General features: G+C 37.4%; 2 protein-coding genes across 2 annotated transcripts; one reads left to right on the top strand and one right to left on the bottom strand.

The window, feature by feature from the left end:
* Nucleotides 1-241: 241 nt before the first annotated feature.
* On the top strand, nucleotides 242-5,152 carry slc35a5 (solute carrier family 35 member A5). Its single transcript, XM_082175436.1, has 7 exons — nucleotides 242-320; nucleotides 967-1,177; nucleotides 1,309-1,407; nucleotides 1,563-1,696; nucleotides 2,416-2,483; nucleotides 2,568-3,333; nucleotides 4,623-5,152. Exons 2-7 carry the CDS (start codon nucleotides 1,015-1,017, stop codon nucleotides 4,689-4,691), a joined length of 1,299 nt encoding a protein of 432 aa, XP_082031562.1. The 5' UTR covers nucleotides 242-320; nucleotides 967-1,014; the 3' UTR covers nucleotides 4,692-5,152.
* A 267-nt stretch (nucleotides 5,153-5,419) lies between these two features.
* Nucleotides 5,420-16,878, bottom strand: ccdc80 (coiled-coil domain containing 80). The gene is made up of 7 exons (XM_082175416.1): nucleotides 14,708-16,878; nucleotides 14,458-14,614; nucleotides 11,966-12,102; nucleotides 10,969-11,120; nucleotides 9,444-9,547; nucleotides 7,977-8,060; nucleotides 5,420-6,071 (listed from the first exon to the last, which is right to left on the bottom strand). Exons 1-7 carry the CDS (start codon nucleotides 16,325-16,327, stop codon nucleotides 5,764-5,766), a joined length of 2,562 nt encoding a protein of 853 aa, XP_082031542.1. The 5' UTR covers nucleotides 16,328-16,878; the 3' UTR covers nucleotides 5,420-5,763.
* Between the last annotated feature and the right edge of the window lie 204 nt (nucleotides 16,879-17,082).

The raw sequence follows: 17,082 nt of genomic DNA, 5'->3' as shown, positions 1-17,082 counted from the left end.
ACATTTGAACACTTTATTCATTATCCAACCAATAGCCTAAATAAAATAAAAAATGGTTTGCAGATTTTACATTCAGTGATTATTAAAATCAATCCTAAAATCCTCTTTAGCGGAAAAACTGTGGCTAAGGATCATTTTAATATTCATCAGCTAACCGAGCCTTCGCCGTTGAAAGCCAGAGTGATCATATTAAAATTAATAAGCAAAGCCTGTTGCCCTGCAACGTCAAATAAAATGATGACGTAGCTGTTGATGTACGCATGCGCAAAGATGCGGAAGTCGTGGGCAGGTTGTTTGTTGGAGTGAGAACATATGGACAGGTAAATAAAGCACCGAATATGAATCTGTTTGTGCTTCATCACGACATTCACATTATAATAGACACATTGTAAATATCCTGTCTTGAAACTGGATGCTGCACTACTTTTTTTATTGCGTTACGAACATCAGAACAATCAATATCGAATTGCACAATGTTGGAAATGTGATGATCCACATCATTGCAAATCCTATTATTAATTTGCGTTATAATAATGTAGTTTTATTTATTTAAAAAAATGTTACATTAAGAATGTCTATTTCTATGTTTCTAAGATCATAGCAAGTCATTATCGTCTATAGTTATTATTCATTTTGTATTTATAAACAGTGCTGTACTGAAAGATATAACATTTAAACAATGTCTTTGCCTTCACATAAGACACAATGTTCATGTTCCTTCTATTCTGAACCATCTGTAAACACTAAACCACAATGTTCCATGATTTCATCGCTGCATGTTTTGATGGTTGACTCATAATTTGTGCTTGTGAATCATGTTGAAATTAAAGCACTAGATACAGAAGGTGGCAGGTCTTGACAAATTTGATAAATTAGAGACCAATCTGATTTAATATTTCATGAAAACATATATACTTCTTCAGTGTTATGAGTTTGGTTAATATGATTGTCTGATGTTTTTCTCAGTGATCCTGTTCATCCTCCTATGACCAGCCTCAGCTCACGTTCTCCATAATGGCTCGGTCCTCTTCCTCCTCCTCCTCTTCTTCATGCCGCTGCTGCTGTCCCTGCTCGTGGCTGTGCTCAAGATCTTCAGCCTACACTTTGGCTCTGGGTCTGGGTTTTGTCACCTTGGGAACCAGTCGTATCCTATTACTAAAATTCTCAGCCAATGAAGGTAACATATTACACCACCATGGAGCAACTCGATGTATGATTCCTTACCATAAAACCATCAATAGATAACTTTACTTTTTGCAATGTAAAGAATTTTAAATATTGTTAAATCTGTCTTTTTCTAAATTACAGAAAACAAATATGACTTTCTTCCTGCATCTGTGAATTTAATGGCAGAGGCCATCAAACTAGTATTTTGTTTAGTGATGTCTGTACGGGTGATCATTCAAGGTGAGTCAGATTTGTTGTCCCAAAATACCATTCTCATACCATACTCATTAATATACTAAGCTATACTGTATAGTCTGTTGGATTGTGATGGATGTCATTATTTCAGCATATGAGTGATTTGTTATGGGACTAGAACTATTGCTTTTGTTTTCCAGAGGGCCGCTCTTATAAAGATTTGGGATGTTCATCTGGTGCCTCTTTTCTCAGCTACCTGAAGTGGTCTGTTCCTGCATTCCTCTACTTCCTTGACAACCTTATAATCTTCTATGTGATGACCTATCTGCAACCTGTATGTTGGATTATTAAATTATTATTAAACTTTTAGTGATTTATAAATTATGTTAGTAGTGAAATAACAAATTTAATTGCATTTACTACTTACCTATATAAATAATAATAATAAAAAAATCTTCTGACATGTGTAATTACATTCATATACAAAATAAATACATTTATTTATTTACACTACCGTTCAATAGTTTGGGGTCAGTGAGATTTTGCATATTCGATATTCATTGTTCTGATGTTCGTAACACAATATAGTTTGGGTTCAGTGATATATTTTTTTTAATGGTTTTGGTAGAAGTTTATTTGTATTTATTTGATTAAAAATACAGTTAAATCAGTAATATTGAGAAATATTATTCCAATTCAAATGTTTTCTTTTTGAATATGTTTTGAAATGTAATTTATTCCTGTGATGGCAAAGGTGAATTTTTAGCAATCATTACTCAAGTCTTCAGTGTCACATGATCCTTCAAAAATCATTCTAATTTGCTGCTCAAGTAACATTTATTTGGGGGTATTATCAATATTGAAGACAGTTTTGCTGCTTATTTTAAAAAAAATTGTGTAAGCCATGTTAAATTTTTTTTTTTTAGGAATCTTTGATGAATAAAAAACAGCATATATTTAAAATATAAATAACATTGACATTATAAATGTCTTTACTGTTACTTTTAATCAGCAATGAATTTAATTAATAATTTTTTCCTCATGTTTTAATAGGCTATGGCAGTAATGTTTTCCAACATTGTTATTTTTACAACAGCCCTTCTCTTCCGAGTTGTTCTGAAGTAAGTACTGGCATTTCTTGTTATCTATCTGTTATCTATCCTTGAAATATATCCGTTGCTGACTTTTCATCCTTTGGCCTACAGGAGGCGCTTGTCTTGGGTGCAGTGGGCATCTGTGATCATTTTGTTTCTGTCCATTGTGTCGTTGACCACTGGCAGTGGTGACCAGCATGCCATTGCCGTCCATGGCCTCCACCCAGCCAACATTTCCACCCCTTCTAACAGCTGTCTGAAATACGCCCATCCCGAGATAAAGCATCAAAACCATACTGAAACGTACTGGCGTGAGCTGTGGGACAGTCAGCTCATCCACAAGCTGAACAGCTTCGGCCTGGGTTACGTCCTACTGCTGCTGCAGTGCTTCATCTCTGCGCTGGCCAACATCTACAACGAGAAGATCCTCAAAGAGGGGGAGCAGCTCGTGGAGAGCATCTTCATCCAGAACAGCAAGCTGTATGTGTTCGGTTTGATCTTCAACAGCCTCACGCTGCTCCTGCACTCTGACTACCGTGAATTGACGCTGCACTGCGGCCTCTTCTACGGCCACAACATCTTCTCCATCGCCCTGGGCTTCGTCACAGCCGCTCTAGGCCTGTGGGTGGCTTTCATTCTCAAGTTCCGTGATAACATGTTCCACGTTCTGACGGGTCAGATCACCACGGTCATCGTCACTGCGCTCTCTCTCTTCCTATTTGACTTTCGCCCATCGATGGATTTCTTCCTGCAGGCGCCTATAGTACTGCTAGCCATCTTTATCTACCACAGCAGCAGACTGAAAGATCCAGAGTACACTCTGCTGCAGGAGAGGCTCAGGGTCATCAATGGAGAGGTGTTTGAGAGGTCAAGAGGGGTAAGGGTCAGATATAGACTTGCTTCATTTTAAAACATTGGTCACTTGCAGCTAAGCTAATCATTTGTTTAGTTCGACCCATTCGTTTCCACCTTAATTTTTGAAGTACACACTGACAGTTTAAACAAGGGGCTCTTTGTAGAGGAGATCTGGCAAACTATAATCTGATTAAGTATTGTGGAAGAGTAAGAACCTGGAATTCCTAATAAAGAAAACGTAATTTGGAGGAGCAAAGCCCTACCTTAGGTTATTGCATTATTTAGATCAAATATATCATGCAGCAGGGAATTCTATTAGTGGCTTGTTGGCACTTCTTATAGAACGCATTCTTCTGAGACGCTTCCGAGTGGAAAAGACCCGTTTTTTAAAAGTTCACTTTAACTTCTTTCTAATTTGATAGCATTTAAAATAGTCTGTGAGACTGCGCAACGTTCAAATTAAGCCCCCTGTCTAACGCATGTTTACAGAGAAAAATGACTAAAAAGCAACTCAGTGTAACGCAAAAACGAGAGAACCAGCCCTGCTTGTTTCAACAAGCTACAAAGTTCTAAACGAGTTTGTGTTGTCCATTTAGTTGGGGCTGGTATAGACAGAACACATTTGTGTGTGTTTTTCAGGTCTTTTTTAATATAGACATTTGCTAGACGGCAGTATTTGACTGGTCCTTTGCTTCTCATTGCCTTTTTGGTGTCTCACTTGACTGCCATTTATTTTAAATGTTGTCAGCTTTAAAAAAAGGTAATCTATAAAAAAATATGGCTAGCGTTATTTTCCATTTTTTAAGTCACCATGATTTTTTTTTTTTTACAATTCTTATTTTTGTGTGTGTAATATTGCAGTATTTTTTATAAATTATTTATAATTATTTAAAATCCATGTGCCTTCATAATCTTTAATCAATATAACGTCCCTTCCTCTTGCAACAACATCTCTTCTCTTCTCTAATGACGTGTTTTTAACAATCCAACGATCCAATAATTTCCCCATTGACAAAATCATGCCCCACCCTAGATTCTTTCTTGTTCGAGAAGCCAGTATACGTCACAATAGGAAAGAAAAGAGTATCGCAACTTCAGGTGCATGCCGACTTTAAATGCAAAATCGTATTCTGTATGAAGGACCCCGTTATTTCCAGAACATACAGTTCATACTGTATGAACCTTTTTCATTGGATCTACTGTATCATCTATAAAATCACTAAAAGCTATAAAGTTTTTCTGTATAACTACAGTGGTCTAAAAAATTATGCATGTTGTATTTCATGATTGTGTGTCATGTTTTTGTTTTAGGATGGGGAAGAGTTGGAGAGGCTTACCAAGGCTAACACAGAGAGCGAATCGGAAGAAGAATCTTTTTAAGTCAGTTTTGAATCTGTAATTATATCGTGTAAATATTCTGGAATCAGCCTGTGTATATGTATAATGAATGATGAGTGTTTCAATCACGTGGAATGTCTAGTTGAATCAAAGAGTTGTTTAATACTGTATACTGTCCTCTTTTACAAATTGTTTGTATTACCATTATGAGCATGTTACAACCTCAGGAGGTTTTGTGAATGGCTTTAATTTTTATTGTTTGGTTATTTGTTATTTGAAGTTATTTGTTTCTTCATACAGTAGTTTACTGTGTCATAAGGTGACAATGAAGGTATTAAGGTATGAGGAACTCATTTTAATAAACATCTCTAATGGGAACAATCACATTTCAAAGCATCATGTATAATGTGCCATACTGTGGATGCATGTTGTATTTAATGAAATATGACCTTTTAAAAAAATCTATGGGTTTTTGGAATAATAAATTCCACATTTTAATCATATATGCGCAAATAATTGCTTAATACTGATATTTTGTGGCAACTGCCAACATATCACTGACCAGCAGAGGGAAATAAAGCAAAGAAAAAGTCAGAGTCATAGTTTGACATGGTGCTCAAGTAGGCTAAGTAGGCTGTATCAGCACAGTGCCTTCATAAAATAAGGGGGGAAATTCAAGCATCACATAAGCACATCATTCCCAACTGTAGTGTACATCAGTTCAGCTAAAAATGGCCTGCAATGTTTAGAATGTATTACGACCAAAGGCATATCAATATATTTTTTTTTATTGAAATTAAAGCACAATTTATACGTTTATAAATAAGACAGTGCTCTTTAAAAATAGAGTAACAATACATAGTTCAACACGAAAAAGCAGGTTGTGACCTTTAAAAATGATCACTTCGTATAGTGAAGACATTCAATAAATACAAATGTTTCGTCAACGTCTTTTATCTACAAAAGATTGTGTCCATACGGACAGATGTATAGCAGATAAGATGCATCTTTAAATATAAATATATCAGCTGTATACGATAATTATAAAACCAATTCAGAAAGGAAGTTTTCAGTTATTTATTACCATGACACTGTCTTATGAATGTTATAAACCCTAATATCCATAACCCTGATGATAGCCATCCTGATAGCCGTGGTGGTAACCGTAGCCACCGTACTCATCTTCTGGGCAGCGCATGCCTAGAGACTGCTGGATGGCCATTTCCTGTCTGCGGAGCTGCATGGAGTCGATCAAGTCGTAGATGATGGCCATGGACCACATGGGAGACGGGTACCAGGACTTGACATTTCCATCTTTTCCCACCAGCAGCATGGAGAAGTATTCAGGGCTGATCTGGAAATAGTTTCTAATGTCCCGCACTAGACTGGCAGATATCCCCTCACGCTCCACCGTTGCACTTCCTGAAACAGAGACACGTGTCGTGGGTGTCAGAAACAGGTGTGCACCATGCAGATACCAAAATATGGTGGAGATACAGGATGTTCTGCCATTTGTGCACCACAAATTACTTAATAGGATACTGAACTTCACAGTATTTAATAGATTTGAGTTTGGTGTGTAATGCAAAAGAAGTTTATAAAAAAAATAAAATAAAAATCTCAATAGTTAAACTACACTACCGTTTAAAAGTTTGGGGTCAGTGAGATTTGATTATTTATTTTTTTAAACAAATATTTTATACTCCCCAATGAAACATTTATTTGATTAAAAATACAGTAAAAACAGCAATATTGTGAAATATTACAGTTTCAAACAACTGTTTTCTATTTCATGATATTTTAAAGTGTAATTTCTGTGATGGCAAAGCTGAATTTTCAGCATCATTACTCCAGTTTTCAGTGTCACATGATCCTTCAGAAATCATTCTAATATGCTGATCTGGTGCTCAAGAAACATTTATTTTTGATCAATGTTGAAAACAGTTGTGCTGCTTAGAATTTTTGTGGAAACAGTGATACATTTCTTTCAAGATTGTTCAATTAATATAATGTTGAAAAGATCAGAATTGATTTGAAATAGGAATCTTTTGTAGCATTATAAATGTACTGTCACTTTTGATCAATTTAATGCAACCTTCCCCAATAAATGTATTCATTTCTTGTGGGAAAAAAACGTACTGACCCCAAAATCTTCGATTTTCTTGCAAAAAATTATTTATATAAAGGATCACACATACATACATGTATGAGTATATAATATAATAAATGTATTTATTATATATATATTTGGGAGGTCCTCCAAAATGGAGAAAATATGATTTCTTGGATGTTTAGTAACCTTTTGAAATGATAAAATAAATAAGATATATTGGTCTACCAACTTTCTTTCCATTTATTCATATTTTTTCAAAACTAAATAACACTGACCATCTCTAAATGAAGAGCTTTTTAATATAGTAATACAAATCTTTGACAAAACATTTTCAAATAGAAACCAGATTTCATTTTATAAAACCAACATGTTTGTCATCAGATATTGCTTTCATCTTACATAGAAGACTTGAGTTCCAGCACTCTAAATACAGCTCACAGAATCACTGTTTGATCATAATGTATCAGACAGACTGCTGATGCACAGGGGCCTGGGTGCCAATGAAGGCAAAGCTGTCTGTAGTTTCAACAATGATGGAAAATATGTAAACACCTGAGCCCTCTTTCATTTCTGTCCTGCAAAATATAATTCCTGTGGGAACTGTTTGGACATTTCTGAGCCCGGCCGGAGCTGGAGAGGCTGACTCATGCAGGGAGGCGCCTGAAACCAGAGGCTACTGGCTACTTTTGACTGACAAAAAAGCAGCCAATGTCAACACAACACGACCGCTCTCATCTAATGTGCCGATTAACCCTTAACACACTTACTAAGCACCTGGCTGCTGTGACAGCTACAGGTATGCTTTTCATATTTTCATACAAGCGACCACAATATATAAGCATCTTGGTCAGCTGATATTTTAAACTGCTTTTTAAACCATTTCTACAAATGTTTACATTCACGTTAATAGAGCTTTTCGCACCAGAAAGTCTACATATAACATTTTAGAGGCACTCTTAAAAATAAAGATTACAAAAGGAGGTAGACGATCCATTTTGGGTTCCACAAATAACCTTAAGTGAACAGTACTTAAAATAACCTTTTTTTTCTTAGTGTAAAGAACATTTTACTAATCTCAAGAACCTTTCCCCACAATAAATAACCTTTTGTGCAGTGGAAAGGTTCATCATGCAACAAATGATGCCACTAATTAAAGAGTGTAGACGGAAGTGTCAAATCTTTTTTTGTTCGTGTTTCAGCGGCAGTGGTCTTACCATTGATGGGGTAAAGCTCTAACACTCCTCCCATGTCTAACAGATCTGTCCCAACCAGCTTCAGTATTGATACATGGCGAAGACCTGCAAATTGACCAACACAAAAGGAATTGTAAGGTTAAAGTGTAACAGACTAAAATCTAAACACCCCTCTGAGTCTTCAAATGTTCCCCTGTTGACATTTAGACTGTTTAATGGCATGTCTGTGGCTTAACTGTTGCTAATGGAATATGTGGGTGTATGTGGGTGATGTATTAATACACAGAAATATTTCTCAAGTCATTTATGTTTGAATTGATTGCCAAATTCAAATCCACTGTGGTAACCGATGTCAGTTTAAATGGAAGAGAAAGCCAGTCTTTTTTTCTTCTTCTTTTTTTTTTTTTTTTGTTCATGTCTTGTCAAACATCATTCTTATTGTTCTAAGATCTTTTTGGGTCACATTTTGCCACATAATATATTTTTTTTACAGAGCTACTTAAGTTATTGTGACGTCAGTTTGTAATCTTATCTTACATGGGTTCCCTATGGTATTTTTAATACTGTTTTTTTAAATAGCAGTTTAAAATTTAAAATAAAATAAGGCATGTGGTTAACATTATTTGAAGACACTTTCACAACACCTAAATTATACACATTATTATTTACAGGTGACACAAATCATACGTCATGTGAAATATGAAGCAGCTGTTTTTGTATTTAAGTTGCTAACAAGTTGTTAAATTGCTATTATTTCGTATTTTATTTACAACTAGGAACATCTCTATGATTTCCACACTAATTTCATGTGAAATGGGCTTCTTCTGGACTAAGAACATGAGGTTACACCTCACTATTAGCTGTTCCAGGTGTGGTCACTGGCCTTGGTCAACACTTAGACCAATAGGTATAGAACTGGCTAGAAAACAACTACTAAATATAAATTCTTGAAAATAAGTCAAATCCACCTAGTCTATGCAAAGCTATATTATAAAAAGGAGGTACTCAAGAGCTTGCTCCAATGATGAATAAATACTTAGCTAATTACATGAGTTATATGCTGCTTGTCAAGATTTCTGGGACAAGATACAAAATGGCAAACATTCACTGCTGTTGTGTCGATCTTATTTAGTGGGAAACATTTCTGACTGTAAGTATCATCGGGAATACACATTGTTCTTGGGAATAATACCAAGAAAAATTTCAAATCCATAACTCAGTGGAGTTTATAAGAACTGGCTTGGTCTGAACTACAGTAACAACGATCTGGTTTCAATCTTCGCTGAGTGACAAGAGAAAATCAATGTGAGATATTATCTTGGCAAACTTGAGACATGAGAAAGAAACATATGCAAACCCTGCGGGTAAAAAGATCAATTTGTAGTAAGAGTCCCTAAAGGATAACTACCCCTGGAATAATGTGATCTGGTAATTTTATCGAAATTCTCCTTCAATGACATCATATAGTTCAGTGATTATCATGCTCACCCAGGTTGCACGCCTGACTGGTCAGTGCATAGAGTTGTTGCTGATAGGCCCATTCCTCATCATTTGGTGCAGATATGACAAACAACCTACGTCTCCAGCGAAACCTATGCGATGATAGAACAAAATCATTAGATCAATGCAGGATTAATGCATAGGCAAATCTAGGTTGTAGCAATGGGCCCACCTGATCAGGCGGCCTCTGTTCAGCGGTTTTTGCAAATATTTTCTGATCTAGTTCTACATTACTAGTAATTCATAGTGTTACTGGATGGAGGTTTTAAAATAACAGGCAATTGATGAGCACACAGCGTACATGCAAAATCTGACAATTCTCAACACAGTTGGATCAGAGCCCTGTCAATGCGTTGGCAATGTAAAGCCTTTTTACCATGCTAATAACGCTATTTGAATCTGAAGTTGTCAATTGCTGATTGATTTGCAATGCAGAGATTTTCAAACAGGGGGAGAAACCACAGACCAGATTTCTGTTCACGGTATATGAACACTCAATTATATATTTTGAAATATAGCCCTGGTCGCACTTAGTCAGTTTTCTGATTACTTATGTGTGACTGATCAAGCTATTATGTAGCTAGTATGAGAAACAAAATGCTTTCTCTGATTTGGCTCTAACAAATTATGTAAAAACTGACACTTCAAATTAACTTAAAACAATCTCAACTTTGACAAAAAGTAGTCTTTAAAAATGTCTAAATATATATCCAAATGCAAAACCTAATACAAGGTACAGTATGTCTGAAAACAATGTTCCAAGCAACTAGGGAATACACAGCCATGTTTAAATATTTATATATAGGCATACAGCTATCTAGTGGTTACACCATGTTAATACAGATAACAAATAGTGCATAACTTAGAGGTAAATATTTAGTACCGTTAAATCCCCTTATATAGCATGTATCATATAGTATTTATTTCTGTTTTCCCTGGTCCCCCCTGACTGGTTCTTGGTCCCCTCTGTGCCACCCCATTTAAAAAATCCAGCAGAGATTGAATCACCTCACATTTGAATAGCCATTATCAGTTATATTTTAATCACTAATATTTATGATTATTATTATTGATACAAATTTTTTGTCATTTGCACGTGTGTAATTGTTTTATTTCATATACTATTTGTGAGATTTACTTGGCAGATTAAATGTAACCATATATTGAACATTTTAGATCTTACCTAACAGATAAAAAAGTTAAACCAAACATGTTTGAACAGCTTTAGTAAAATGTTAGTCTGGTGGTGTTGCTGGTTATCATGGTCTGGTTAACTCTTGGTAGATTTATGTGTCATGATGAGACATGTGTTTTTCCTCTTTGTCTGTATAAAAATATATTAATAAATAGAAACAAAAATATTTACAAATATGTGTGAAAGTATATAATGTATATATCAGTATATAATGACATCAAAGACAGCTTGTGATGGCATAAAAGCACAGATTCTTTTGGAGATCCCCCTGTGAGCCCTGGCTCCAGCACAGCACAATTTCAATGGAAAAAGCTTTACCTGGAAAGGAAGTTCTCCAATGACCTTGGCTTGTCTTCTTTTTTACACGTCACCCCATCACGTTTCTGTTGTTCCATCTCTCTGATGCGCGAGGAAAACGTGTCGATATAGTCAAAAACCGCCTTCATTGCAATTGGCACTTCATAGTATTGCTGGAAATAATAAAAAGAGATATACTTAGAGAAATATGCAGCCTCATAGAGGGTTAGAAACTGAATACCTTTACTAGTAAGGGGATTTTCTCAATAGGTTCTGAGCAGCCAAGAATGCCGAACCTAAAATGATGTGTCAAATTGACAGAGCTGTGAAGAATTCTTGACATTTTTGTGCAAACCACAACAAGCATGCTGTTCCTGCAAGAATGCAATGCAAAACTCAACATCCAATATCACATTTCTTCTGTGGAAGTTATACAGACACCCATTTTATTATTGTGTTTAAACTGTATTATTTAATTTTATTATTATACTTTGTATTATTAATTTTTTATATAATTTATATTTAATATTTATTATAACACTAATATTTATACTTATTTATTATGTACACCTACATTTAATGCAAATGCTAAATTATTTTATTTGTTTTATATTGACCATAACATCAAATACAGCTCATGAAGGCACTGAATTAAATTACTTTGGATGTAATTCATAACAAAGAGTAAAACTCATTTACAAGGAACGTAATGATCCGTTTTTATTTGTGGGCAATTTATGTATAGTCAGTTATGTCAACATTCAGCTCTCACAACTCTATTTAAACCCTACATGCCAAGAATTAAATCAGCATTTGTGGGTGTCTCTGAGGATTTTCAATCAATTTTATTTTCTATCCACCTCCTGACTGCACAGTGGCTTCTTTGTTTATTCCAGCTGTCTGCAAACAGAACTCGGCTTTGCGCTGGCACACCTCACGCACCGCTGAAAAGCGCTGTGGAAGAAGAGAGCTTTAAAGCTGTGAAAATGTACTGCGTGTCATGTTACGTGTCTTTCACCTTCGCTTTCATGTCCAGATCTGTGAGGACCATGTAGAAATCGTTGTAGGTCATTCCATACTCTTTCCTCAGCTCTGTGATGAGATCCTGGTTCTCCAAATCCTCCTGTCTCAAACCTTTCATGGGCTTGTCATTCTCTGCAAAGACGCCACACAAAATCCCACAGACTGATCAACCAACCAGAGAGATAAATACAGAAGATTACAGATGGCTCCACAGTCTGCTAGTTTTGTTTTGACTGCAGTTCAAAGAGACATGCGTGTCTTTCATAACATACAGTACGTAGGGCGACCCCTCCGGTGGGGTCAACGCCGGTAGAACTCGGGACACTGAGGCCCTCAGCTATATGAGTAGCCCAATGCTGTTCTGCTGTTTATCTAAACGGAAAATCACCAGACATGCAGTCTTTTAATGAATTGCTGCAGGCCTTAGGGATGGCTGCTCTGTGTGTTTATTCAGGGAACATGGCTTCCTTTGCTCTAAAAGAGACAGATAAAAACAGAGCAACTCATGTGAAAGACCCTCTTTAGTCTGTGGAAACTCTGCGGGTGCATTAAACAGCACGGGAGGATGCGGCCAACCCAAAATATTTGGTTTCCTTTCCACAAAATCCAAAGAATTTCTCACTCTGATTTCTAGCGGACAACAAAACAGATGGTTTAAGGCACTCCACTTTCAGCACGGGAGGTGAACTACAATCAAAAACGAATCAAAGCGGAGGCAAAATGGTATTTCTTCCTATAAACATTGGGTTTTCATTAAATATGGTCTTTATTTATCTCTCAGGGCAACAATAAAATACATTTCCTACTCAATGACAGCAGATAAACAAGAACTAGCAATCTTAACATAAAATATAAATAACTGTAATTTTTAAATGATAAAACGAAACAGCCTTTCTGCAGAGTTACATCATAGAAATTACAAACGGAAAATGAAAGATTTAGTTTAGCCACAGCAGCGCTCCTAATTATATATACCTACCATAGCCACAGCAGAGAACCTTTAATTGTGGTTCAGGAACCGCTGATCATACAGTCAGTCATGTTTCCTTTCTAGTACCTCTGATGCTGCACTGGAACCAGTCACAGTGAGCTGGCAGGCTATAAATGCTCAGAACGTGCCAGACAGATATATGCGATCTCAGAGAGCCTTGTGTTCACTTTAGAGAGATGTTTATGAGCACCTGCTTTGCTTCTATTTGTCCATCCTGTGGTAATGAAAGTGACCCCTCACACAGAACCATGTGACACAGTCCAGACTGATGAGTATATGGAACAAAAGTCAAAGCAGTCCAGATTATGATGATTTCATTATTATTTCACAGCATTTTGTCTTAATGCTTGTAGAATCTAATTGTGTGACGTCTGGAGAATTATCAATAACAGTGACAACCAGGGCTGCGCAAAATCTGGGATTGAAGAATTGGCTTGATTTAGAAATGTTTTTTAAAACTAGGCTTTTTAAAAAGAGTTAAAATTACAACTATATGAATTTCAATTCATTTCAAATCTACTTACATTCCAATTCAAATTGTGGATGCAATTCTGCATCAAAAACAGGAATCGAATTGGAATTTAAATGGCATTCTCAATTTAATTCTGAATGGCACAGGTAGAATTGAAAGCAAATTTTCAGATAAAACTCTGGTGTTAATTAACTTTTGGAGTAGTGCATTAAAAATGTCGAATGAAGAAATTGTAAGAGTAGAGTAATCCCTACAAAACTGTCTCGCCTGCCAAGAACTGACTGCTGTTGCTGAGCTAAAACTCTCCAGTCAGAATATCAGCTACAAAGGAAACATACATTTTCCCATGTCTTGGATAATGAACAAGAGAGAATAACGTGCCATGGCAGACTCTGCTCCCAATCTTCCATTTGATTCATCTAGCAGCATTCCGTGACACTTGAACAAGCACCATTCACTCCATTCCCAGACCAAACTTCAAGTTCCTTTGCTGTGAAGTTTTGTGTCATATGAGGTCATAATCTGGAAAAGTGCTTCCCTAACTTACAAGTGAGTGCCAACTGTTGGATAAAAGGCCCTTTTTGTTTGCCATACGATTAATAGCGCTAAATCTCCAGCATAAGAAAATGGCTTGTGTTTATCATATCCATCTTCGGCCTAATCATTCATAGCTGCATGTCACAGCTAGTAAAGCTCTCAAAGAACAGGAAACAGTTGTTCTTTTTTCATGAACGTTACAGGATTTTACGATGGGTGGCCTGAGTTCAGTTTAGCTCAGTGGGAATGGATAGAATGCTTTGACAGGAACTTACATAACCTGTGCCTAAATGTCCATATGTCAACCATGACATGGATTCTCAGCAGTTACTGTTTAAGAATGAGGAAAGTAAAATAATAGAAAAAGATAACAGGAAAAATGCATGCAGTGATGAAAACCTTCTCCTATCATTTTGTAAGAGTTATGCTAACTGAAATGATGGTTGGTGGTTTGAATAATATGTGAAAAAAATCTAAAGTGGCTTACCAAGTTGATAATGATCTATCTTCATGGTGCTGTTTGTAAGTGTGCCAAAGATGGTGATGATGGAGACCTTTCTGACTGCCATCTCACACACATGTTCCAAGTATTCATCCCTCTGCTGAACATACATGTTGTTCTCCTCTGTTGGAGAGGTGATCAACTGAAGTAAAGAGTTTAAAACAGAAGAACAGTAAATAATATTATAATAAAGAAATCCACATTTCTAAATCAGACTACTTGCAAAGCTACTCACAATTAGTCTCCTTCTGCTTTCAAAATAGTCCAAAAAGGTTGCCAGAGCTCCTTTAGGTGGTGGAGGCGGCGGTGGTGGTCTCTTTGTTGGTTTCTGATACTCTTCTTTCTCTGGGATCTTTGAAACTTTCTTTCCATTTTTCTTACTGCCCTTTCCATCCTTTCCCCTCCTCTCTGCCTTGTCTTTCTTGGACACCTTTTTCTTCTTTTTATCTGTCTTGCCCTTGCCTTTCTTGACGGGCACAATCTCTTCCTCCTTCTCTTCAGGATAGCCGTCGGTGGGCCCGCCTACATCATATTTCTCCTCGTAAGCATTGCTAATTTCCTTATCGCCATTCTTTTTCTTCGTAGGCTTAACTTTAGGTGGTTTGTGTTGTGTAGGTATAATGTTGGTGTGTCTGTGGTTGTTTTCTTTTTTATCAGTGCGGTTGTCCCTGTATTTTGCTGTGTCAGCCTTGGTGTAGACGGGAAGTGTCGTGGGTGAGGTTGTCTGGAATCTGTCCCTTCCGTTGTGATAGTAAGGCTCGGCGGTGGTCTTGTGGGCTGGGATCCATTGCGGGGTAGTAGGAGCTCTGGTCGTCCTTGGAGTGGTGGTGGCCCGCGTTGTGGTCGGCCGCGTTGTTGTCGTTGTTGTGGTGGTGGATCGAGTTGTAGTTGGGGGACGTGTGGTGGTGGTAGTTCCTTTGGTAGTGGTGGTAGTGGTTGTTGGTCTTGTTGAACTTGGAGTTGTTGTTGTGGTCGGTCTTCGCATGGGTTTCCGCTCCTCTCTTCTCCTCTCTGTTGGTGGGTCCATATGGGAGTCAGTGCTGGGGACACCCTCGACCACCTGACCCTCCACCCCAGCCCCTTTACACTTCTGCACAAAGCCTTTCTGCCTGACTTTCTCCATTTTGCGCATAGGCGACTGGTCGATAACTTCATACATCGCTTCCAGTCTGACAGGGTATGGGTAGCGCTCCTCTACCTGAAGCGTCTTCTTAAGAAGGACCATCCCAAACTTTCCTTTCTCTAATTTAAGAAAGTTTATGAGCCTGGGAATAAGAGTCGTATCCAACGGCTCTTCCATCACTTTGCCTTCATTAGTAATGCGTCTGATTTTCCCACCCAACTCCCCTTCCTGGTGAAACATGACAATCTGATGCACGTGCCGCTCTGCCAACTCACAGTAAACCTCTGGTTTAAGAAGACTCATCATCAATCTGTAGTAACCATCAGAGTCGTGGGGTGCGGAAATAACCAGCAGGCGATTTTTCCCCGCAAATGATGCCAATAAGTTTGGAGAACCGGCACTGTTTGGCATGCGGGATACTCTGGCCCTGGCTCCAGGTGTTCCATCATCTTGCTGGATTGGATTCATAGTCCCACCCTGTGCTGGTCTCCTTTGTACCAAGATTTTTCTGGATTGGACATTCCTGGTAACGTTTATATCTTCATCTCCCTGCAACTGCTGGCGTTTATCATTTCTGATAATCTGACCCTGTCGTGATTTGTTTTGTCTTGCTCGTCTTATGGACAGCAGTCTGAGTTTTGCTTGTTTATCGGTCGGGCTGCTCTCTGACACGTAAACAGCCCATGCAAACAGACACAAAACACCGAAACCAAGCATGTACCTTCCCCTCATGTTTGAAAACTTCAGAAACACTTAAGTCAGTAGAGAGATACAATCCAGTAAATAGTCATAAGATCCGATGTATTCTTATAGAGTTTATAATTCTGATGCTCAGTGCAAAACAGTCCAAAAGTTCGTTAAAACCATCTTTAAATACTTAACAAGCCAATACAATTATTTATTTAATAAAGACAAAAGTTATATCGATATTTGTTTACCTGTAAGTGCGTTTAGGAAACATTTGAACATTCAGCGCGAGATATGGCTGATTCAAAGCAAAGGGGCATTTACTGCTGCCCAGCGCCAAATTTTCTCATCTCATTGTTCCTATATTGAAATACATATAATCCTTTAACCAACTGAAAATAGTTTCCATGAAGTCAAGCTCCGGTCCTTAGTCAGTCTTGAGAAGTTTGACAAGCGCCACTTCAACACAATGCACGTCGCGAAAAATTAGAAGTCAGAAATACTTCCAAAAGTATGGAAAACGCTCTGTGCGGCTCCTTATCACTGGAAGCTTTGCCAGACATGTCAAAAAGTAACAGCACAGCAGCCTCCGTATCCTCTGACGAGCGCACGGGACCAACCCATGCAGCTGAGGGGTGCCAGTGCGCATAGATTTACTCCTGTAAGTGCAATCAGAATGAACCTTTACCTTAAAACTGGCTCTCAAATTCTAAACATATAACATAATGATCCTTTTGCGAGTGAACATTTCTTAAAAAGGTATGTATAGGGGTCCATTTATACTGTGTGAGAAATAGGCC

This window comes from Leuciscus leuciscus, assembly GCF_965113295.1.
Source record: "Leuciscus leuciscus genome assembly, chromosome: 7".
Lineage (NCBI taxonomy): Eukaryota > Metazoa > Chordata > Actinopteri > Cypriniformes > Leuciscidae > Leuciscus > Leuciscus leuciscus.
Note: the sequence above shows the minus strand (reverse complement) of the source record. Positions and strands in the feature narration are given on the sequence as shown.